The sequence below is a fragment of the Ostrinia nubilalis genome, chromosome 2 (genome assembly GCF_963855985.1).
Source record: "Ostrinia nubilalis chromosome 2, ilOstNubi1.1, whole genome shotgun sequence".
Classification (NCBI taxonomy): Eukaryota; Metazoa; Arthropoda; class Insecta; order Lepidoptera; family Crambidae; genus Ostrinia; species Ostrinia nubilalis.
In genome coordinates, this window is record NC_087089.1 from 13,726,326 (window position 1) to 13,750,964 (window position 24,639).

The window sequence follows — 24,639 nt, forward strand, 5'->3', positions numbered from 1 at the left end:
TGAGGATTGATATTATCATAGTACGGGAGATTATTTTTAGCACAAAGGCTACGGCTGTGACCATTATAGTTGTTTTTTCAGACAGCAACAGCTTCTGCACTACTTCTTGCACTAACATCTTACCTTTTCCAGGCAAGCTTCGGCAGCTACGGGCAAATCGGTCCAGGTTGGCTCCATGTTGCTATCGACTCTGGTTCACCCCCAACCAGTCGGGTAAAGGGAAGACTGAGTGGGTAAAGGCAACTGACCCTATACGCGAACCCCTTGAACCTATTTAAATAACTTGAAAAATCATAAGGACAACCCTTGATATACTACTTACTGCCCGTAGCCAATTCTAATACAAAACTGCCTAGGTTGGCGGGCACTTACAGCACTCGTTCATAGTCAAGCATGTAGTAATAGTAAGAGGTACTTACTACTACTACTAAAACAATGCCAGTGGATTAATATGACAAGTGGGAAAAAAACAGTGGATTGAGCTAATAAGTGGATAGATCTTGAACAAGGGACGACTAGAAAAGAGGACCAAAATCCCAACATACTGCCTAATCTGTTTTACTGACAGCTCCAAACTAAGATGGCCTGGCCTTGGGAACGGGAGCGGGCGTCTACTGTAAACACTACGAACACAGTGAACGTTTATGGAGGTTTGATACAGTATTTCAAGCTGAATTCTACGCTATAATTATGTGTGCACTAAAAACAGGGTTGTAAAAAACGCAATATTTACATCCTGAGCCACAGGCAGGCAGCACTCAAAGCCATCGCCTCAGTGAAGGTTGAGTCTAGAATTATTCTAGATGCAATCTTAAAGATGAACAAACCTGAAGGCATGACAAACGACAAAGTGTCCCTGATGTAGGATACCTGGACATACAATGAGAGAGCCGACAGTCTAGCGAGACGAGGGTCAGAGACGATACCTATTGGGTCAGAACTGATACTACCTTTATCTAAAAGCATACCACATGGCCATAATATGGTCATATCCAAGAAGCACAGGGCTGAATGGGTAAGCTCCAACGATATAAGCCTCTCCAAATCATTTCCAAAGGGAAATAAAGGGTCATGGAGAAAACTTATCAAAGGTAAGCCCAAGCAATTACAGGTACGCAAACTGGGTTACTGGGCATTATGGAACGAACCACATGTCCCTAATGGGCCTATCAACAGAAGCTCTCGAGTATGTGGAATACATGTGGGGTCCATGAAACACTTAATACTGTAAGGATGGGTCTGCTTGGGTCAGCATATCCGGCATCAGAAGACTATTAGGTGGCTTTCACTTAGACGCTTAATTCACCTAACTAATGGATAGGATTTTTTTGGATGATAGGGAATAAAAAAGGGAGAATAAAGATCCTAATGGGTCGCTGTGGACTACGCTTAGGTGTGGCCCTACATTAGATAACCCAGACAGCTTTATATCAGCATTGGCTACTAGCAGTATATCAAGGGGTTCGCGTATAGGATCAGTTGCAAGCAACCGACTCAGTCTTCCCTTTACCCGACTGGTTGGGGGTGGACCAGAGTCGATAGCAACATGGAGCCTACATGGACCGATTTGCCCGTAGCTGCCGAAGCTTTCCTGGAAATGGTGAGATGTTAGTGCAAGAAGTACTGCAGAAGCTGGTGCTGTCTGAAAAAACAAATATAATGATCACAGCCGTAGCCTTTGTGCTAAAAATAATCTCCCGTACTATGATAATATCAATCCTCACTTTCCTCACACTTTCCATTAATTCACTGGTACCATTAGTATGTAGAAATAAAAATGTTAATTAAAATAATAATAATAATCATTTAGACAAATTCAAGTTCTTTATTTAGTGCTTTCTTCTTATGATATTTTCAATAATAAAATGTATTTAAGCTATTTTCAACCTTATGTCTTACACATAGAGTTCAAAATTAATTCAAGAAAAAATACTAATCATGGTAATTTGATGTGCCAGGAACTGTAAATAAATTCTAAAATAATAATCTTTACTTGCTTATGAACCAAATAGTATAAATTCATGGATAAAATAAATATTTTTTTCCGACGCGCAGTAAAATTCGCCCGCTGTGTCCTGAAGAAAAATTTTTTTTCACCTACTTTTTTTGAAAAAAGTACCATACAATGGTATATATTTATAATCCTGATAAATGTAGCTTTCAGGACATATTTTTTTTATCAGATTATCTCCAGTGGTTTAAAAGTAAACGACGTTTATTTAAAAAAATACTTTTTGGTTTTTGTGATTTTTTCTCAATATTTCTATTTTTTTGTATGAAAAGGCAAAAAGTTTGTTCTAGAAATGAATTCGCCATCCTTTAATTATCTGAAAATGACACCACACTTGCCCTAATACCCATAGTTTTGAAGATATGGGCCTTAAAGTGAAGCGCGGCAGAAGGAAACTTGCCCCCCCTCCCCCTGCTACCACAGGGGGGGCTCCCGATGTCTATCGACGGAAATCCACTCAGGAGCACCCAAAGAACAACTGGTGCAAAAATGAGCCATCTATACCAAAGTGGAGGGGTTCTTGCACTAAATTCCCTACTATATCATCTGTTGGCGCTTCTCGAGTCCTCGGGCTTCATCGAGATCGATCGGCCATCATCGGCTCCGCGCGAGGCGCCGGCACACTCCGTACGTGCCCGACGCCCACTCTGCCTCACGACCGTCACCGGTGTCAGACGCGGCCCTCCCACGTAGGCGCGAACTAGCGATATATTTTATAATTATTATACCTATGAAATACAGTCCGCCTTTAATTTATAGTATATCTAAAGTCTAGTCAGACCCTAACATCATCATTTTATGTTTTTTAATTTTCATACAAAATAAATTTTATAAAATCCGATTTGTATGAAAATTAAAATAATTAAAATGAAAATATCAATTTTCTGACTTCACCATGCCATTTATATGACCATGTTAACATGGGCTTGTGTCGGCTCATATACCCATTTACCTAACACCCTGTATAATGTTTCCTGAGCTCGCTTTGTAAGAAGCATGTTTTAAAAACCTGTGTTAATTTTACTCATTTAAAATTATACTTACAACTGAAACCAGAGACAATGCCACAAATTGTAGCTGGTAATTAAGCCTGACAAACTAAATTGTTTAGACGCCATCATAAATTAAGTTGAATGAACAGAAGGGGTAAACAAAACAGTTGATTTAAAACATTTCTGTGACTTTGATAGTAGCTCAACAAAGATTATAAGAAAACAACAAAATTTAATGAAACAACTAACATTTAGTTTATCTAAAATTATAACTCAAAGGTGATTGACTGTCTGACTGACTGACATAGTGATCTATCAACGCACAGCCCAAACCACTGGACGGATCGGGCTGAAATTTGGCATGCAGGTAGATGTTATGACGAGAGGCATCCGCTAAGAAAGGGTTTTACGAAACTCCACCACTAAGGGGGTAAAACGCGATCCATGCGTACGAAGTCGCGGGCGGCCGCTAGTTTTTAGTTATAAAAAATTAAGGGCCTATGACTAAAACTATTTTTTTATGTTGGTTCCATTTTTTTATGCAGAACAAGGCAAGTATTTAACCGCAATCGCACCTGATGTTAAGTGAAATGCAATCTAGGATGGTACATTCCTATCCGCCTTGTAAGTGCCTATTCACTCTCGCCTTGAAAAGGCCCATAAAAGGGATTATAGTGTTCGGGAAATACAGTTACTTACTTGGTCCATTTAATGCCAAACTACAAAGTCTTATGTCGACAACTTAGTTTCAACTTTTGTTTTGATTTATTTACTGTTTAATACCAAACAAACGTTAATATAGGCAGTTCTTTCTATTCTTTTTTTTTAATCCACAACGAGGAAGCTCTTGGCCTGTATCTCACCTGATAGTAAGTGACGATCAGCCTGAAGGTGGAAGCGAGCTTCACCCGGAATCCTCAACCACGGAGAAACTGGCTATCTTACCTCTAACTGCCTGAACACAATAACGCTGTTAACGTTGTTGTTATGGCGACAGACTTAGGTAAGATGGTGGTAGCTAGCCAGGCGGCTTAGAACAAGCCCTACCACCAACCAAACCGAACAGAAAAATCTGCCCCCACTGGGAATCGAACCCGGGACCTCTGCGTCTGAAGCAGGTGGTCTTACCACTAGTCCCACTAGACCACAGAGGCGGTTGAATTCATTCATTTTTCATTCATTTTCTTCTTCCTATTCATTCATTCATTTTCTTTACATTTGAAATTATAAAACAAGCTTTATAAAAAAACTCTCAGTAAGTCTGAAACAAGAACCTCATTATGAAACGGTTTTGGAATTGATATAATTACCATACCATAACATCAGAAATTGAATTGCAAATGAAAAATATGAAGCGAACGTCTTTTGTTCGCTTGCTCATGAAGGGCGGGCGGCCTTGCAGGGCGGATGCAGAGCGATTGACATGGAAGTAATCTACAGGGCGGGAAACGGAGTCTCATAAGAGCTTCCCTCACCCAATCATTTTTATATTTGTATCTGGTGTTTATGAAATTTTCTTGAGTTGAAATTATTGTTAAAGTTCTTCTGATTAAATTCATTGCGGGTCCAATGACACTAACTTTCCCCCGGGACAAACTTGACCTTCACTGTTGGGTTTTTATTGGCGGTCAAGCTGTAGATCCTGGCTACACAGGAGTTGCCGTATAGTCGTCGCTTGCCTCTCTAAAGGTTCGGCCAAACCAACGCGATCAGCCGGCGTGCAGCGATGGCGACCAGACTTAAATGCATTGATCGCCATCGCTGCACGCTGGCTGATCGCGTGTGATCGCGTTGGTTTGGCCGAACCTTAACTGACGTATCTGTCATTTTTTTCGAAACTGAGTTATCTACACCATCTTAATCAATTTTGCAAGACGAATCGATCTGTCTAATCGCCTGCCCCCCTAGACAAAACGCACTTTTTGATCGAATCGAAAATCGAATCCGTCAAAACTCCATACAAAAAAGGGGCTTTTCGACCACTTTTCGACTGGTTTGCGATTAAAATTTGCACTTTGTCTAGACCCACTGAAAATTTTGGTAAATGTCAGTTACGTCAGTTAGAGCGGCAAGGGACGTAGTATTGTCCCGTAATTATTGTCAATGTAGTTAGATATTTATAATGAATTTTATCAATTCCGTTTGTTCACTCGTTTTAGCCAAATGATGTCCACTCTGCTGAAAAAAACCTCCACCAAAGATTTTCACAACGACCGTACCTGCACTCTGGCGTCCTGCTTCCCGCGACCTTTGCCAGATCATCATTTTCGTTCTTCATAATATGACATTTAATGTATGAACTGGTATCAAGGATTATCCTTCATTTGCCTCTGGTGAATAGAGGGGGACGTCCTCCTCCTAATATCGATCGAGGATTGGGCACTTTTAGGCATTAGACAATAATTCGTACTTTGAATTTGAGGTCTTTAATGTAATTTCAATTAATAGTTTGCCATTGTAGACTAATTCTTGATACCTATCAAAAATCTCAAGATAAATGGCAAAATTCAGATATTCTGGAATTCAAAGTCAAAGTCAAAGTCAAAATTTCTTTATTTGTTTAGACTAATAAATAGTTCTTACAAATCGTCATTTTGCTCTTAAGGAGCCTCTACATGTCTCATAATCTTTTTACCCTACCAGCGCTTCGAGACCAACATTTGGCAAGTGCTGAGAAGAAGCGCCGCAACAAACTCAAATTCTATCGGGACAGTAAAGTTGGATGAATTCTTTAAAACAAATGTCACATCTTGCGGGAAGTTTGGCCTTCGGTTCCAAACGCCATAGCTTGTAAGGCTAAAGTCACAATATTGCATTGAGTGGGAAGAAAAAAAGGGACTTAGAATGAAGTATACGGTTCTGATTTGCCAAGTACAGGTTGACCGATTTTAAATCTATACTATAAAAGCGAAAGGTCACTGATTGACTGACTCACACACTCATCACGAAATCTCAGAACTACAAGAGCTAGGAGTCTCAAATTTTGCATGGGGGTTTCTTTTAGAACGTAGGTGCTCACTAAGACGGGATTTTGCAAAATTCATGGATTGAATTTTATAAAACGGGATCCACGCGTATGAAGTAGAGTTTAATAATAAAAAAGTGTCCGTTTATTTGCGTAGATACCTAATTTAATTACCTAGTACCTACCTAGTAGAAGGTTAAAATAAGGCTAAGGATAAATTTAGCTGTTATTTTAACTAAAATAGAGCTCAGCCGTAGGAACTGTGAACGCTAATGTTGTAACCAAATTAAAAATTAACTTTGTTGATTTTCATGTCCAAATCGTCCGTAATAAGATTGATTCTCTAATTCAGTTTTCCTCTCGATACCAGACGATAGCTCAAGGGCAAGCTATATTTGGCACTATACACGTGCCTTAAAAAGGGATTAAACGCTAATAAAGAATTTGGATTTCAGTCGCTCTTTGTAACCTTGAAAAAAACAGACATACGGGAAGACCGTAGTTGGCAGTATTACCACAGAATAATAATAAGTACTGCGTACAGAAGATTTTCTTCCCGAAGGTATTTAAAAAAATGTAAGCTCAATGTCGTTATCAATATGGTGTAATTTAGTTGTCTCAAGAGTCGAGCACCATTTTGTTGACAATTAATGTCAGTGATCGGTACTGCGCCTAAGCCATAGGGCTGACTTCGGTAAAATGATGTGTGACGTGAGGTGCCAAACTGCAGAAAATGGCGAAGAAAATACATGAATAAGCATGAATTATATTTTGTGTTTATATTATTATTAAGGCAGTAAAAAAATACTTCACGGTATTAATTACACCACCATTTTTACATATAGTTTGTTGTCTTTACAATGCAAATGGTGAAGAATACACTTGCGGGCGTCAATGCTCGTTCGTGATTGTCCTGTCGATTAGGTATCTCCGGAGGGGTAGTCGCGCGTGTTTTGTTTTCGATGCAAACTCGCGGAGATGAACAGGCCTGGTATTACAGTTAGTGATCGCAAATGCATTTCTCGTGTGGCCTCACCTTAACATATTATAAAACTCATGCCAGCAGCAAGTTCAAAGTTTCCATTGTATGATAAATTGTTCTTTTGCTTTATTGTGGAATTGACTTCAGGAAACAATAGCGAAGATTTCACTGGATACATTTTGAGATAAATTCTTTCGTTTCGATTTCATTTAAATTTGATTAAGTCGGTTGATAATGATTTCATTTGGTACAAATTAAGTATTAACGTGGTTACCTGGAGTTTTAAAAATTGGCATTTCTCCGGAAAACTTTCCAGGTAAAACTACCAAACGACTGGACTATGTGATATCCTTATTTTTTTCTTAAATTCGGTGTGTTTCGTAAAATAACATGCTTGTTTAGTTTACCAAAGCCGGTGCATGAAAGTTGTTTTTCCCGATTTATTTATTTATATTAAAATTAACACCACTTTGTTGTCTGATGCCTGGCATAATAAAAAATATCCTTGAGCTTAAGCCTCAATACCATTACAAAATAATAAAAGAAGTATAGTTAGTACCTAAACTAAATATTGCAAGTAGAGTTTAAACTTTGAAGACAAACCTTAGGGCCCTCGCCCACGGCGACTTTTTGTCGCATCGCTACAAACGCGCGTTAGTCGCATTTGCAACGCACTACAAAAGTGATGCCAACGCGCTACTAACGCGCGTTAGTCGCATTTGCAACGCACTACAAAAGTGATGCCAACGCGCTACTAACGCGCTACAGCAGCACGACTGCATCGCTACAAAAAGTCGCCGTGGGCGAGGGCCCTTAACTGCCATTATTCTTTTATATTGCTTGTTCCCAACGAGTCACACCCAAACTAGTAACACTGTTACTCATTGGGAAAAATACTGAAAAAATTCCCATCCAGTCACACTGGTACTCATCACATACATTAAGTACCCTTAATATCAGGAGATAAGTGATTTTATTACCACGCTATACTATTAATTGAATCAAGCAAAAACTCATGCTTTGCATTATTCTTCAACATCTATTCAATCAAGTAAAAACTCAATAATACTCGCGCACAGGTAGCCATTTTAAAGGCAGGAGGAAATGCATCGCATCTGTTGAGGGGAAGCACTGCATCAAAGGCCAAGGTTCAGGGAACACTTACTGCACTTACATCTGCATATTAATGTGGCTAGAGTGACAGTTGAGAGCGCATAATGACTCGGTTCATAAGGGGAATGGGCCAGCGATGGCTCGCGGCTTTGCTTGCCTTTTCTCCGTTACAAATATTATTTGTAGATATTATACACGGATTGTAGAGACGACAGCTTCTTACTGCACTTACATCTGGATTTTAAAGTCGACAACTTCGAGTGTAGTGTCTCCAACCTTCAGAGGAGTGGGTTTGTCTTGTCCATGTTCATTTTAAGACCCACTTGTTGAGAGGCTCTTCTAAGGCCATCGAGCATTGTACTTAGATCCTCCACGGTCTCAGCCATGATTACGATATCGTCCGCGAATCGAAGGTGGGTGATATACTCGTTGTTGATATTTATGCCGAATCCGCTCCAGTCCAGTATAAATTTTTCCCCAAAAGCACACCGTAACTGAAAGTTAAAAATACCTAGTAACTCAAAAATGATTGGACACGACAATCCGGATTACCGTGTCCGACAAATTGTATTGTAATCAATACGAGTACTTTGAAGAGTAATCCAAATGAATTTAAAACATTGTTGCTAACTGCGCCAACGTAAAATCGAACAAAATCCTGACCGTTTCCACGAACCTTCGTGGAAAAGCATAAAACGATTTTCGGTACATTTGCTTCATTTTTCAATCAACGAAATACAAAGCCATTCAATTGAAACAGCATGGGTTAGGGCTAAAAGGTTTATATGTAGCTAGCTTCTGCTAGCGGCTTCCTTTGTGTGTTTCAACTAATAACATTTTTCGTCACCTTCTTACCAAAATTAATTATGAATAATGTGTAGGTACAGACTACTATTCCGGAGGCAGCGGGTTCGATTCCCGCACAGTACAAACATTTGTGTGCATGAACATATTTGTTTGTATTGGACTGGGTGTTTTCTATGTATAATATGTATGTATTTACAAAAAAAAAAAAAGTATTTAAGTATGTTTATATCCGTTGTCTAGTACCCATAGTACAAGCTTTGCTTAGTTTGGGACTAGAAGCGCAGTGTAAAATGTCCAAGGATATTTATTTATTTATTTATTTATTTACAGAGAAAGGGATAGAGAATGTTCTACGACGATTTCAAAAGACATGAGATTTTTAGCTCAAGTGTGCTTATTTTCGACTTATACTAAGTATGTAGAGTTTGGCTTGAGTAATCTCAAATTAATACGGTGTCCCGAATTCGGAAACAAAAATAGACTTAAGTGCATTTTTTAGTACTTAGAGAGCATTCTCAAGCTTCAAATCTCAATTCAGAAACTTGCTGTATCTCTACTACTTGAGCATGAGCCTCTAATTTACCTACCGCAGATTAAGGATTTAGCCTACACTCCCCAAGTCCCAACGCTAGCCGGAGAGGCCTCTGGCCCTGTGGGCTGAGTGTGAGTTTACTTCAAACGTCCTCAGCTCACTAGTGAGTGCGTTAAAAAATGTATGAAAATTTTAGTTCTTGAACGTTTCGTAAGGGCGCTGTACAATCCGTCATACATTTAATGTCGTTTTTTTACGCACGCTTTGATGTAAACTCACACTAGGCCCTCTGATGTCCGCGTATTATTTGTCCCCAACATTTACGACATCTACAGGAAAAGTGGTCTTAGTGGCCAGTTATTTATTACTCTTTGATTACTATGAGTCTTGAACAGACGACAGCACATCAAGCTACATGCCGTGGCATTTTATTTCGTTGTAATAGAAGCTATTTTGTAATAAAAATGTAGAGTCTATGTGCTCTCGATTGTACATTGAATGACATTGGCCAGCTAATTCGTGTTATTCAATCAATATCGTATTCAACCAGTCACTATAGTACAAGATTACTACGTGCAGGCATAATTATGCAATCATCGGGTAATTATACTGTACATTGACGTATCACATACGAGATGGCACTATAGAAGATTGCAGTCTGTATTGATGTGCATTCATATCTCAGTACAAATAACATTTTATAAAAGTCTTTATTCCTGAGGCTTTAATCGACGATACAGCACGTACATTATTATTAAAGTTTGCGTTTGTTAGTCTGTCGTCTGCGTTGCATTGAGGAAAATCGACCTTTATTTAGTTTCGAAGTCATCCTATTTTGTTTTGATTAATTTCGTCGGTACAAGTTCGACTTTCAGTTGCCTTTCTTACTCGTATTGGCATCAGTCAGAAAAACAAAGGATTTCTTCATAAAATAATAACATTTTGTAGAATACTTGAGTATTCCAATATAATTGCACATGTCTATCGCTTAAGAGCCATTTTACATTTTCGTGCGAATTTCTAAGATTTTGGAAGCATGAATTACAAGACAAGCAACACCCAGAGATTATTTAATAACTGCGAAAGATAGGTCAATCCTTGGTGTTGACCATTAATGAAACGGATTTACTAAAACTCTTTTGCTTTATTCACAGTGCCCCATCTCCCACAACCATTTTACGGAAAAATTGCCGCAGACTCATTTTCAAAGTCCTGTATCTATTATTTATGCTCATATAATAAGCTTAAAAATATATAGTAGTCATCGGACATATATTCTTGTAGTCCATTAATGAAATAGATTCTTGAATTTCATTACCATTATTGAGTAAAATCTAAAAATAATTTGGCAAATTTGAAGATTAACGTCACATTTTGATCGTGGTTTTTGGTTTAAAAACACAGCAATAACTGCAATAAAAGTATCCAAAAATAAAGAATATTCATTGTAGAATTGATTTCTACAGTTATTGTTTAAATATTAGTAACCACTTTGTCAAAATATTGATGTGAATATCAGTATAAATTACAATACGTAAGCCGACATCGATTAGTATGGCGCGAGCGCCCGTCAAGGTAGGATCTGTGTCATTTTTCCCGCCGTGACGTTTACGTGCGTTCGTGTCGTGAAGCGGTGATTTGTACGGCGACCAAATGCATTTGATACTATGCCGAGAGGCTGTTTCGAGTCGGCCGGCCGAGCAGAAATTGAAATGATGAATTTTAATTTCTTTGACGGATCTGGGTGTAACTATGTATAATATGTAGGTACCATGTATTTAATTTAATAAATAAATTATAAAAAAGTATATCCATTATGCTAGCACCCTTAACACAAGCATATTGGTTGCCTACTTTTGGACTAGATGGCGCTGTGAAATTGTCCAAAGATTTGTTTATTTATTTATCCGCTTTGAGTTTTGTTTCGTGAAGAAGAAAAAGAAGCGTTTTGTTTCGAGAGGGAAGCTTTGTTGTTAAATCTATACTAATAAAAGAGGAAAGATTTAATTGTTTGTTTGTTTGTTTGTTTGGAGGCAATAGGCTCCGAAAAAAAATTCTTTCACGATTTAGAATCCTAATTTTTTTCTATTTAGGCTATAAAATATTTTCAAAAACTTTAGTCCAAAATCATTGATAAAATTCGACGTTTAATAAATAAATTAGATAAAATAAAAATAAAATAAAATAAGCCTTTATTGCTGTTAATTTTTTTAACTTATTTCACTATACATAATATTACAAATTATAACTAGAGGTAAGAAAAAATTCATTTAAACTAAAATAGTATTTTCGGCATTCGGCTTATCTCTCCTCTTAACAGCTTGTCTTTCGACAAAGGCCTCCTCTAAGGATTTCCATTTGTTTCTGTCCTTTGCTGTACGTAACCATTCTGGCCCAGCTACTTGCTTCAAATCGTCTTCCCATCGCTTTGGTTGTCTTCCTCTACTTCTTCTGCTTTCTCTAGGGTACCATTCCGTAATTATTCTGGTCCATTTCTCTTTCTTTTCTCTTAACATATGTCCTGTCCAGCGCCATTTTAATTTCCTGCATAATGATTGCACTTTTCCAAACTTTGTCTTCCCTTTGATCTTTTTTAATTGCATTTTATCCTTTCTTCTCACTCCTAGAACGCTTCTCTCTATCCCGTTCTGACATATATTTAATTTATTTTGTTGTTGTTCAGTTAAGGCCCAAGTTTGGCATCCGTATGTAAGACATGGCAATATGCAAGCATTGAAGACTTTCCGTTTTTCAGCCATAGGCATTTCATTATTTTTCATTACTTCGCTCAACGACCAGAATCTTTTCCAAGTGTTTGCTATTCTTCTTTCTATTTCTTTCTGCATACTCTCTGTCGGTGATACTAATTGTCCCAAGTAAATGTACTCGCTTACATATTCTAACTGTTGGTTATTAACTGCAATATGAATGTTTTGTGAGGAGTTGGTCATTACTTTCGTTTTTGTTATATTCATTGTGAGCCCTGCATTTGCACTTTCGTCTGATAATTGCTGCAGCATTTTTTCCAAGGTCATCGGGCATTCGGAGAAAAGTATTAAATCATCAGCGAATCTCAAATGACTTAATTTGTCTCTATTCACGTTGAGTCCGTAATTATCCCAATCCAGTCTCCTAAAGATCAGCTCCAACACTGCTGAGAATATCTTCGGTGAAATAGGGTCACCTTGACGGACGCCTCTTTCTATCGGGAACTCTTCACCTGACCTTTCCAGTTTTATTTGTGCTGTGCTTTTTCCATAAATGATTTTTAATATGCGTATGTACTTTTTATGAACCCCTTGTTGTTCTAATGATTCCCATATGTAGTGGTGTTCAAGGGAATCAAATGCCTTGTTGAAATCCACGAAACCCAAGTAGTATATTTTGTTGTATTCCCTGTATTTCTGAAGTATCTGGCGTAGGACGTGTATGTGGTCAATGGTCGAGAAGTTGCTCCTAAATCCAGCCTGCTCCTTTGGCTGGTTTTCATCAAGCGTGTTAGTTAATCTAGACAATATTATTTTAGAAAATACTTTATATATATTAGACATTAAGCTTATTGGTCTATAATTGTTAATATCTCCTTTGTCTCCTTTTTTGTGCAGCAAAACTATCATTATATTAGATAACATATTATTAATACTTTTTTTTCAGTATGATTTTAGTACTTGTTTTTCAGAAATTCTACGATTTAACTAAACGTGTTTATATTTTATGCATAATTTATTAACTTCTAAAATATACATAATATATCCTATTGATAGATGACGTGCTTCGTATTTTATTAAAATTATTACCTGACTAGGTTAAAAAGGTGTGGAATGTTATTTTGGAGATAACTTGGTTCCATAGAAATATAGAGAGATGCTAAGTAATGCGCTGAGTTCGAAACTCAGTGTCGTATTAGAAATTCACACACACAAAGAAATCAAATTATGTGCTCATTATCCACTGCGGTATCAGTATTCAACGTTCGAATAATCTTTAGTACTATGCAAGCAATATAAACTGTTTACATAATGACGTCGCTACTGTCATCATTGCTTTCACAAGCAATATGTTCCAATTTGTCCCTTGTCACATTTCTCTTTAGTTTCTGTGATCTGTGCTTGTTTCTAAGTTGATATCAATGAAATATTCCTTAGTACTTTTGATTTAAATTTTTTTTTTTATTTTGACACGTGTTTGAAAAATCAAGGTCAGATAACAATAAAATAACAAGTGAAAACGTAACATTGCATTGCAACTCGCAATTTCGCAATATTGATGAGGAGATTCCATTGGAAAGTCTGTATTCATTCCTAGGATTCCCCTAACACCATCAAATTCAAGAGAATTCAAGAGAGTGCAGTTTCCCATCTCATGCTTAGGGACCACGGTTTAAAATAGTGTGGTTGCATAGAGCCTGCAACGGGCAACCGCGTGCGCAGCTGCTCATACTAATTTTCGATACAAAAGTAAGTGTTGGCGCCCTCACGAGTTTTAGCGGAGTTCTATATGGTAGCGGGAGTAGACTTAATGGAAATCTATGCTTCTCCGACGACCAGTTGTATGTGGAATACTCCAGAGTATGCGCACACAATAGCCTGGTGATTTTAGCACCTGAAGGAAAAACAAAAAAACATTGTTTACAAAGAAATCTGCGGCAGGTGTAGTGTTTTAATTTTGTTTTAGAAAGATCTCATAATTTTGTAAGTATTCAAATATTTAAACATAATAATTTGTAGATTTTATATCAAAAAATATAATCATTTAACAAAATTAATTTTCTTAGAATATTTTAATTCTATTAGAACCATTTTCCACTTCATCGCAGAAGAAGTCGCGGGCAAAAAGCTAGTATGAAATATGTAGTATTGTCCGCGGCTTCACCCGCTTGAAATTTAGTTTGTCACAGATCGTCATAAATTATAGCCTATACATTGTTATTCTGGTCGACGCCAGGGATGGATGAGCGTCGCTGTCGCTGGCGACAGGGTCTTCTGGTTCAGGGTTCATGGCGTAGGTCTCAGTCAAAATGAAATCCACTCGTAGAAATTAATAAACTCAGTGTACCTATTCACGAAAATGATTACACACAGCACTAGAGTCGTATCGGAACTGCGTGAACCAAAGGTCTTGCGATAGGAACGTCCGACCCGAGCGATAGTTGAACACAGACTGCCTAGTACTGCTGTACTGTACTGTAAAGTTTCATCAAAATCTGTTCAGTAGTTTTTGCGTGAAAGTGTAACAAACACCCAGACATCCACACAAACTTTCGTATTTATAATATTAGTAAGACTAGTAAGAAGTAAGATAGTAAGATGAATTATTTTAGTTATTTGTTTACTTATAATAATATTTATTTATTTCTTAGCTCTGTCTGATAATGGATCTGGAGGAGATGCAATGGCCACCTCCGTAACAAAACAATAGAACCCTATGGAGTTTGGGCTTGTGTGATTCGCCTTGACGAATAGTTCGTATCCAGGGTCCGATGATGGAGCTGTAAGGGGGCAAATTTTTTTTTCACTATGTGACTGTCTTTATTTTGTACTTAATATATATTTTACATATTATACCTATTCGTGTTTCATTATGAATCGAAATATAAAAGACTTAATAAACTCTATTAAAAATTTAAATTAATTTATCAAGTTTGAATACCTCATCCTACCTTAAAATTAATAACTTAAATCAAGTCTTAATACGGTCACGGCTCAAGATTTTTTTGTCCATTTCAGCGTTCTTTTTACTCTTTTGACGTTGCATTGACAGCTTTTACCTAAATTCGCGCGGAATATTTTTGTGAAATGGCTCTTAATATCGAAATGTTTCGACTTTATCAATGGCGGTGATATGAGTCTCGCACTTTAACAAAGTTAGTTTATAGTCTCGTTTAGATAATAAACCAAGTTAAAATAGTTTTAATAATAAAACAAATACCCAGTGGATCAAAAGTTTTTAAATTTTAAAAAACTATACTTGTGTGTAGAGACCACCCGTTTGCCATTTTTAACAAGTGTTCTTATTTTTTTAACGTTTATTTTTTCTTGTTCCAGATAACAGCAATGCAGCCTCAGTGATGTCACCCCACCATGCCACCAGAGGTGACGTAGCACCGCTTCCATGGAATGACTCTCCAGGACCTGGATATGAATTTCACTTACCTGTACCCGAGCATCCAGGACTTACACTGCCAGTTAGAACCAGGAGCATCCTGCACCAACGCCACCTCTTTAGGCCTTGATTGCTCCGAAGACAGGTCCTTCGACTTCACCTGCGATTTGAACCTCGATATCCAGAATGAGACGGTCTACAGCTGCCATTCTTGCATCAATGATACAGTGGGCTTTACTAACGGTTCTCTATGCAACACTGGATTTCAGTTGAACCTCGTCACCGCCATCTTTGAAAGTGCGTTCAAAACTCTCTGGATGAAACTCCCTAACACTGATTTTTGCGAGTGGGACTCACTTTTCTGCTACAGCAAAGGCTTCAATCGAACGTTATACGTCAAAGACGGTTCAGTGAACAGTATAGAAGGATATCAGTGCACGTGGAACTTTAGGAACGGGTCAAGTGACGTCATAGGACCCAAGAATTACGACTGGAGTTTTTTATTTGTGATATTGTTTATAATAGCGGGTGGGGTGGGGAATATACTTGTGTGTTTGGCGGTGTGCTTGGACAAGAGACTGCAGAACGTGACGAACTATTTCCTGCTGTCGTTGGCGATAGCTGATTTGCTAGTCAGTTTGTTTGTAATGCCGATGGGGGCGATACCCGGATTCCTTGGTAAGATTGAGCTATTTCTGACTTTGTATTGCGAATGTTTACTGCATGTAGATTTTAGATAGGCAGAGCTCGGTGTTTTATGGCGTGGAATTTACGACGCACCATGAGTTGCGTGTAGCCGAAATCTTTTTTCACAATGTAAGCGTACTTTTTTCACAATGTACGACGTACGTGTACTGCAAAGCAAGCTTAGTTTCATGAATCATAAATCTAGAGGAAGTAAATTTTGAATGAGATTCGCAAGTGTTATGTGGTAAAAGGATTTTTATGATAGTGTACTTACGTACCTACATTTAGATGGACCGCCTACTTTGAACGTGAGAGGGTACCTTCTATTTATACGTATTACGAGTACCTTTGTCTATGGTTTTTCCGCTTTAGCTAGATAAATGAAAATGTTAGCTATTCCTTGGCTATTTCTTCCTAAAACTATCATTTTACCTGGTATTGAATAAATATTGAATAGCTATAACACCTTATGCCTCTCCCTACAGGACTCTAAATAATTTCAATAATACATTACAAATTACTAATCCATCACTTAAATTGGTACCTAGTCTATAAACTGAATTTTTTCACTAAGTAAAATTAGTATTTTAAATGTTAATAGTAAAGATAAAATCATTTTAATATCTACACAACTCAATTTTTAAAGTTATAGAAAGGCACTTCGATGAACAAAATTAAATGTAATTTTACATTGATATAATAAATTAGACATTGAAATTGAAATACGAAAGAAGGACAATTGAATTAACGAAAATCCTATACATTTTGTACCTATCGTAAAAGGTTTTCGAAGGCAACCCTATATTTTTTCGCATTGCCAATTTATATGGGCCAAACGTGTTTGGAGCTTTCTTTAAAAGCTTAAAAAAGGTTTAAAAGCCTTTGTCGCATGTGTTTGGGGTAAATAACAATACAGAGTGTTCTATAAAATGCAATTATGTTGCTCTGATTGTAAAATACTGTGTGTAGTGTAACGGTTAGCGTTACCGCTGACCGTTATCTTAGATCTAAATTCTAATTTAATTACTATTATCTACCTAAATAAATAAACTTTAATAATAATATATCTAAATCAACGTAAACTACCTAACTAAATAACTTAATTAAATAATTTATATTGTTCTACACTAATAAAATAAATAAAATAATAAATCTACAAGCAAACCCGCGCGAAACAAGTTGTTAAATATTTCTTTTGTTCTCTGTCGAGCGGGCGGGCTGTTTTTTATGTATGCGCAAGCGACGCGCCTACGGCCGCGATGCTCCCGCCGCGTCTCCTAGTCCGAGCCAGAGCGTTAGTGAGCACGGACGTATCGCTGTCCGTCACCGCCGGACCCGCGATGTACATAACGCACCCTTAGAATGAAAGTGACCGAATCCAAAAAATGCAATTTGTGGTAAATGAACAAGAAAGTCTTCAAAAAAGTGTAGTCTTGAATACATTTTACTATATCTCTTTCGTGTTCCGTCGCATTTGATTGATTTTAAGTAGATTTATTGATTAACCTTTTGAGTTAACATTGGCAGAGTATTTTTTGTAATTATACTTTATTTAGTATATATTTTGACATAAAATATAAAGTACTTCTAAATTAGGTCACTTTATTACAAAATACTTTTGAAACTGATGAGATTTTTTATTAATTAAGTCTGTTTATGACGCATATTGCAAATGAATCTGTTGACATAAGTCATTACTTACTTAATGTTATGTGAATATAAGGTAGTGAACATGGGCGTAGCCACGGTGGGGCAGGGTGGGGCAAGTGCTCTAACCTGTCAGGTACCTAACCAAATCTAAAAAAATAATTATCTAGGTACTAACTACAATACGATGTACACTACCAACTACTTTTTGGGTGAAAGATTTCTTGGTGTAGGTAGGTGAGCACAGTGGCGGCGTAGCATGGGTTGGCACCCGGGCGTCACAAGTCCTAAGGCACCCCCTGGTACCCCCCCCGGATTTTGGGGCTACCTACCGATTAGAACATTGAAAGACAATCCCACCCCCCAATGACCTAAGATTTGCCATGCAGATGTGCCAGTAAGTACTAATCTGCGCGACTTGTGTCACCCCCTGATGCTTGGCACCCGGGGCGGACCGTGTTGACAGTGTTGGATAATTCGGATAATTTGAATTACACATTCAGATATTGGGTGCTATAAGGTAGCCTTTTTGTATGAAAAAAACTAACCGAAGTATAGCCCAAGGGTATAGTTTGCTTCTTAGTCGTTCGTTTCAGCCGAATGACGTTTACTTATTGCTGGACAAAGGCCTACTCCAAAGATTTCCAAAACGACCGGTCCTGCGCCGCCCGCATGGGCACCTCCCGCGACCTTCACCAGATCGTCGATCCACCTAGTGGAGGGCCTGCCACTACGTCTTCCAACTCGTGGTCGCCACTCGAGAACTTTTTTGCCCCAGCGGCCCATCAACTCTGTGAGCTATGTACCCCGCCCACTGCCACATGATTTTAGCGATTCTGCGTGCTATAATATGTCACTTTGGTTCTACTGCGGATCTTCTCATTTCTGATTCGATCGCGCAGGGAGACTCCGAGAATAGCACGCTCCATCGCCCTCGCCTTCTTATGAGGCCCATAGAAAGCGACCACGTCTCAGATCCTTAAGTTGTCACTGACAACACACACTGGTCAAAGACTTTTGTTTTGAGACACTGCGGCATTTTGGACGTAAGAATATTGCGAAGCTTCCCGAACGCAGCACAGCCGAGATGAATTCGACGGTTGACCTCTTTCTCGAAGTTGGACCTACCTAAGTGGATTGTCCCAGGTACACTTAATTGTCAACAACTTCGAGTGTAGTCTCTAACTTTCAGAGGTGTGGGTTACAACACGGATATTTGACATGATTTTTGTCTTGTCCATGTTCATTTTAAGAACCATTTGTTGAGAAGCTCTTCATACATCGAGAAGCCATCGAGCATGACTACGATATCTTCCGCGAATCCAATGAAGGTGATGAAGTCTTCGCTCTGCCTAGCGCTCATCCAGCTCCAAAACCCCGAAAGCTTTTATCTCGAATTGCAAAATCTTTTCAAATGCCTAGGAGACTACGGAAATGTGGACGAATGCAATGACAGGTTCGTAGGAATTGTCCAAACGACTGGGTCTAAGTTCATTAAAACCCGTCGTTCAAAAGGAACCTAAAAGATCTCTGACCTCACCAACTTATGGAAGAGAGAAGAAACTTGGTTCTGCAAGTATACTCAACTCGCGACCTACGCCAATTTGATACAGACCCAATTAAAGAGGCGACTGAGCGTAACAAGGGCTCTATAGCAAGAGATCTGTCTGTTGGCCAAAGCCAACTGACTCAAGCTGAAGACCGAGGATGGCAGAGTCATCTCGTCGGGGCCTGAGATATTGGAAGAGGTTGAGGTTCTACGGAAAATTATCACGAGTGTACGCACACCTGATCACAAATCTAGCCGAAGACCCAAGAACTAGATTGACCCGACACTATAACGACGGTCCCTACGTATAGTTCAGTATCTACCAGTTCCGTGATTTGCCGTTTTTGTTTGCAAAACCTTCAGAGCACCCAACAGTTTCGGCTCAGTTAAAAAAACATACAGTTTTTATTCAAATTGAACCTTAAAACGTCAAAAAACAAATCCCGCAACTACAAAATTAGAACGATTTCCGCAGTAAAATTGCATTAGTGGGAGTTACGAAATTTTACGTTGGACCACACGCCTTAATCCGCGCGCCCAGCCCCGCAACTGCCACTTTCATCCGCGCAGATCGAGTAAATTGATACGTGATTTATGAAGGAAATAGGTATTATTATGATTTCTGACCTAATTTATTTCAGTCAACATTAAACCAACGGTAAATTAATCAGTTAACTGTAGGCATAACGTAGTTGCGTTGTTTTACTCGGGAAAATTGATGTTACTATTATAAGTAGGTGGCACTTACTTATTTTTACGTCGGAAAATTCAAGAATCTTCTAGCCGTAACTGCCACTATAAATGTTTTACTTTGGAAAAGTTTGTTTTTTGTCTATAAGTTAGTGCCAGTAACGGTGTTTTACGCTGAGAAATTGTATTTTGGCAATATTTGGTGGACACAAAAGTGAAGACAAAACAATATAAAATATGATATACAACACGACTGAAGTATCTAGGGTCATTTATTAGATTCAACGCAACCAAGTTCTTCTCCTATGCTACTTTATAATACATGATATAAGTAAAAAATCGTAAAATTTATTTAATTTATTTATTAAGCATATTAAGGCATTCAGAAATAAAGATAAGCAGGTAACACAGGATGAGGTATACCCACTAAAAATACCCTGGTGCCCCGTCACTCTCTATAAGTGCTAACTTTGAGATTCCGGACAAAGATCTCCCACCTACACGGCGACAGTTGGGACGAGAGCAACTGGAAGTACACAGCTTTTCCGTACACACACTCACCGTCAGCAGACGGTGGTGGTGGCCTATCTATGCAATGCCTTCCGTGCGGCCTCACGCCCCCGTTACGCTGGCCATTACCGAGGAAGGAAGATAGGAGGCAATCATACTGTCACCTTCCCTGGAGCGAATTAAAATGCACCCGCACTTGGTTCGTAGTCGCGCTATCGTACTGCAGCTTCTTGTGGCACCTTGTCTTCTCAGATAGATGTGATTCATTACCACCCAACTTTTCTTACCGTCCACATAGCTTTGACTATGCTATCCCGCAAGAATATGGTGTGTCGTGTGCTCCTAGCCACCGCAATACAGGTAGGGCTCGAAGGATTCGTGCCCAGTCATGGTGCGATCGCTAGAGCAACCTTAAACTTCAGCACGAGTGCGAATAAGGTTCGGCGACCCAACTTAGCCACGGCCCACGGCGAGGTGGTTTATCAACTATTAGACTACAGAACAGTCTAGCGAGTCTCACGTCAAACGGCCTCTCTGTCCGTTTAAATTAACTGAACAAAACAAAAGTTTAAATTAACTGCATTTAGAATCTACTATTACATGATAATGCTTACATGATATTGCAAACATATACCCGTCAGAAGGATGAGGTATACCCACTAAAAATACCCTGGTGCCCCGTCACTCTCTATAAGTGCTAACTTTGAGATTCCGGACAAAGATCTCCCACCTACACGGCGACAGTTGGGACGAGAGCAACTGGAAGTACACAGCTTTTCCGTACACACACTCACCGTCAGCAGACGGTGGTGGTGGCCTATCTATGCAATGCCTTCCGTGCGGCCTCACGCCCCCGTTACGCTGGCCATTACCGAGGAAGGAAGATAGGAGGCAATCATACTGTCACCTTCCCTGGAGCGAATTAAAATGCACCCGCACTTGGTTCGTAGTCGCGCTATCGTACTGCAGCTTCTTGTGGCACCTTGTCTTCTCAGATAGATGTGATTCATTACCACCCAACTTTTCTTACCGTCCACATAGCTTTGACTATGCTATCCCGCAAGAATATGGTGTGTCGTGTGCTCCTAGCCACCGCAATACAGGTAGGGCTCGAAGGATCCGTGCCCAGTCATGGTGCGATCGCTAGAGCAACCTTAAACTTCAGCACGAGTGCGAATAAGGTTCGGCGACCCAACTTAGCCACGGCCCACGGCGAGGTGGTTTATCAACTATTAGACTACAGAACAGTCTAGCGAGTCTCACGTCAAACGGCCTCTCTGTCCTCCTATGGCGGAGCTTTCACCTCGTTCTTCACGCTGCGTTAAAGATGACGATGTAGCCCTGTAGACTTTCTGGGCCTGTTAAGGTCTTAGAAGATGGGCAGCGTTACCCTTTCCTATAAGGGTGATGCCTTAGATGGGACAGAATCATGCTTTTGAGGGTACCAGTATAGATAGCGTATCTCCATAGCCTTCCGACATGAGAGTTTTCGGACCTCCAAATTAGGGAAGCAGCCATGAAAAAGCAAGCTGTCTTCCATTCGCACGGCGACGGATTGGAAAAAGTGCGAGCTGCCACTGGTTATATACATAAGGTCACCGTATTTGCGCTCACTACTTGGCGCCACTGGTGATTAACAGGATAACTCTTAGATAATTTATCTGGGCCTTAGTTTTGACAGTGGTGTGGGCGTCATGTGAAGATGTCAGGGATGCCTTTAAATATATGTGGTCCCTGGCCTAGGGCGACCATAATGCTGTCTGTGGCGCCCAGGCAAGCCGCCTCGCTGTGAAAGTTATTTATTTATTTATGAGGATATTCTTGTAATGATGAAACTATCTGCATGACAGATACCTTGAAATATCCATGCCTTGAAAAGGGTTCCATTTAGTACCCAGTTGTATTCAATGTTCCACAAGATCGAACTCAAAAAAGAGCCATGTGGATCTTCGTACTCGATGCCATGCTGTCAAACTTGGCCGATGATGAAACTACTGATGAAGAAAATTTACCGGTTCTACAAGTATTCTTCAGTCAAAAGACCCCTTAGATAAGGAAGAATCTTAAGGTATTGAGTGCCTCCAAAATGCAACTAACCAACCAACCAACTATCTGGGAAACGTGGCGGGACGCTGTTATGCCTCGTCAAGCAGGACTATGGGCCTAGAGTGAGAGTGTAAGATGTGGTGTCAAAGTAAGACTGATGTCAAGATGTCAGACAACTACGCCGTATCAACCGCTGATGGGATTTATTGAAAGACGTGTATTAGCTGCCGAATGCTTTATTGCACTGATTATAAAAATGTTAGAACTACCAAAGTCCCAAATGTAGGTCAGGCGTAGCTGGCCAAAGTGCATGAATAAAATGCAAGTGAACAATAAATTAATTAGTAATAAAAATGTGCGAGTTGACTCGTACAGAGAGCTACTGTCAATAGTAGCTGAACTTTGTTCCCGTGTACAACTACTTATGTGGCAGTTAATAATTTTAACAAATATGTTACTCCGACGTAAAAGTTAGTAAGTACCACTTATGTAATTTGTAATTAGAAACTCTCCGTTGTGTAGCTGAGTAAATGACAAATAATACACTTATTGTGATTATTTTTTGATAATTCTTCATGTTTTATAAAATATACCTCATATAAAACTATCATACCAAATTTCATCAATGTATGATAAATAGAACGCGAGCTACACATGTTTAAACCTTCAAACCGCTCTCCTGTAAAATTGACCGTTTTCAGATACGTTTTTATACGTAGGGACCGTCGATAAGATATCTCTGACGTCAGTCTGTGCGAGATTAGAATGGCTCTCAAACACCTGAAAAACAACAAGGTACAGGGTGATGATGGAATCACGGCTGAGCTTCTGAAAGCAGGTGGAGCGCCCGCACTAAAGGCTCTTCAGAAGCTGTTTGACTCCGTCATCCCCGAGGGAAAAAAAGCTCCCTGTCTTTGTTTTCATTATCAGTTTGCATGTTTGGAGGTGTTATTACCATCAAACTAAACATATCTTGAACTAACTCGTCTTGATGTTATTTTGACTATACAGGGTGTTAGGTAAATGGGTATATGAGCCGACACTAGCCCATGTTAACATGGTCATATAAATGGTATGGTGAAGTCAGAAAATTGATATCTTCATTTTAATTATTTTAATTTTCATACAAATCGGATTTTATAAAAAATATTTTGTATGAAAATTTAAAAAAATAAAATGATGATATCAAATATCTGACTTCACCATACCATTTATATGGCCATGTTAACATGGGCTAGTGTCGGCTCATATACCCATTTACCTAACACCCTGTAGAGTAAGAGCTAGTGAACGCCAGACCTACGTCATTTTATAAAAGCTGAAAGTTTGTCAGCGTATGCTCCCAATATAGGTTATAATGTCTAATGACTTGTGAGTAAAGTTTGAAACAACACAACTTATTAAACTCTTAAGTACATAAATATAAATTTATGTACTTAAGAGTTTAATAAGTTGTGTTGTATAACATGTATAAACATATCTTAAACAAATTTTATATTAAAGTGACATATTCCAAAAATATGTTAATCGGTCCTTTTTATTTTTTCTTCTACACAGGCGCAATATCAAAAATATCAAAACTAAATTAGGTTAGTTCAGTCATAAATAGTCCTATTCGTAAAAGTGTCGTGTATCCTTCATTTATATTTTTAACTAAACAGACCGAATCCATAAATGAACACTGAATACTCTAACCTAGACCTATTTATTAAAAGGTCACTTTATGACAAAAAAATCATGAACTTACCTTTACAGTATTTTTGTAATAAACAGATACAATTCGAGATCCGCCAATGTTTTACACGTACACTCGCAAGCACCGCCGACGTAAAACTAGTTCTGCCTCTTTCACACAATATGCATACATGAAAAGCGGGACTAGTGAAAGAGACCGAAGTATGCGTTGCTCTGCCTTTACTAAGAGATAGGTCACTTTATCTATACAGGGATATAGAGCATGCTTTATAAGGTCAGTATATGGTGAAATCGAGAGTAACAGGAATTTT

At 38.8% G+C, this 24,639-nt stretch overlaps 1 protein-coding gene across 1 annotated transcript in view; it reads left to right on the forward strand.

The window, feature by feature from the left end:
• LOC135084517 (D(2)-like dopamine receptor) overlaps positions 1-24,639 on the forward strand; it is a 163,015-nt gene that overhangs the window by 79,925 nt on the left and 58,451 nt on the right. The window contains exon 2 of the mRNA XM_063979292.1: positions 15,447-16,182. Within this exon, the coding sequence (XP_063835362.1) occupies positions 15,519-16,182 (664 nt within the window). The 5' untranslated portion in view covers positions 15,447-15,518. The remainder of the gene's footprint in view (positions 1-15,446; positions 16,183-24,639) is intronic.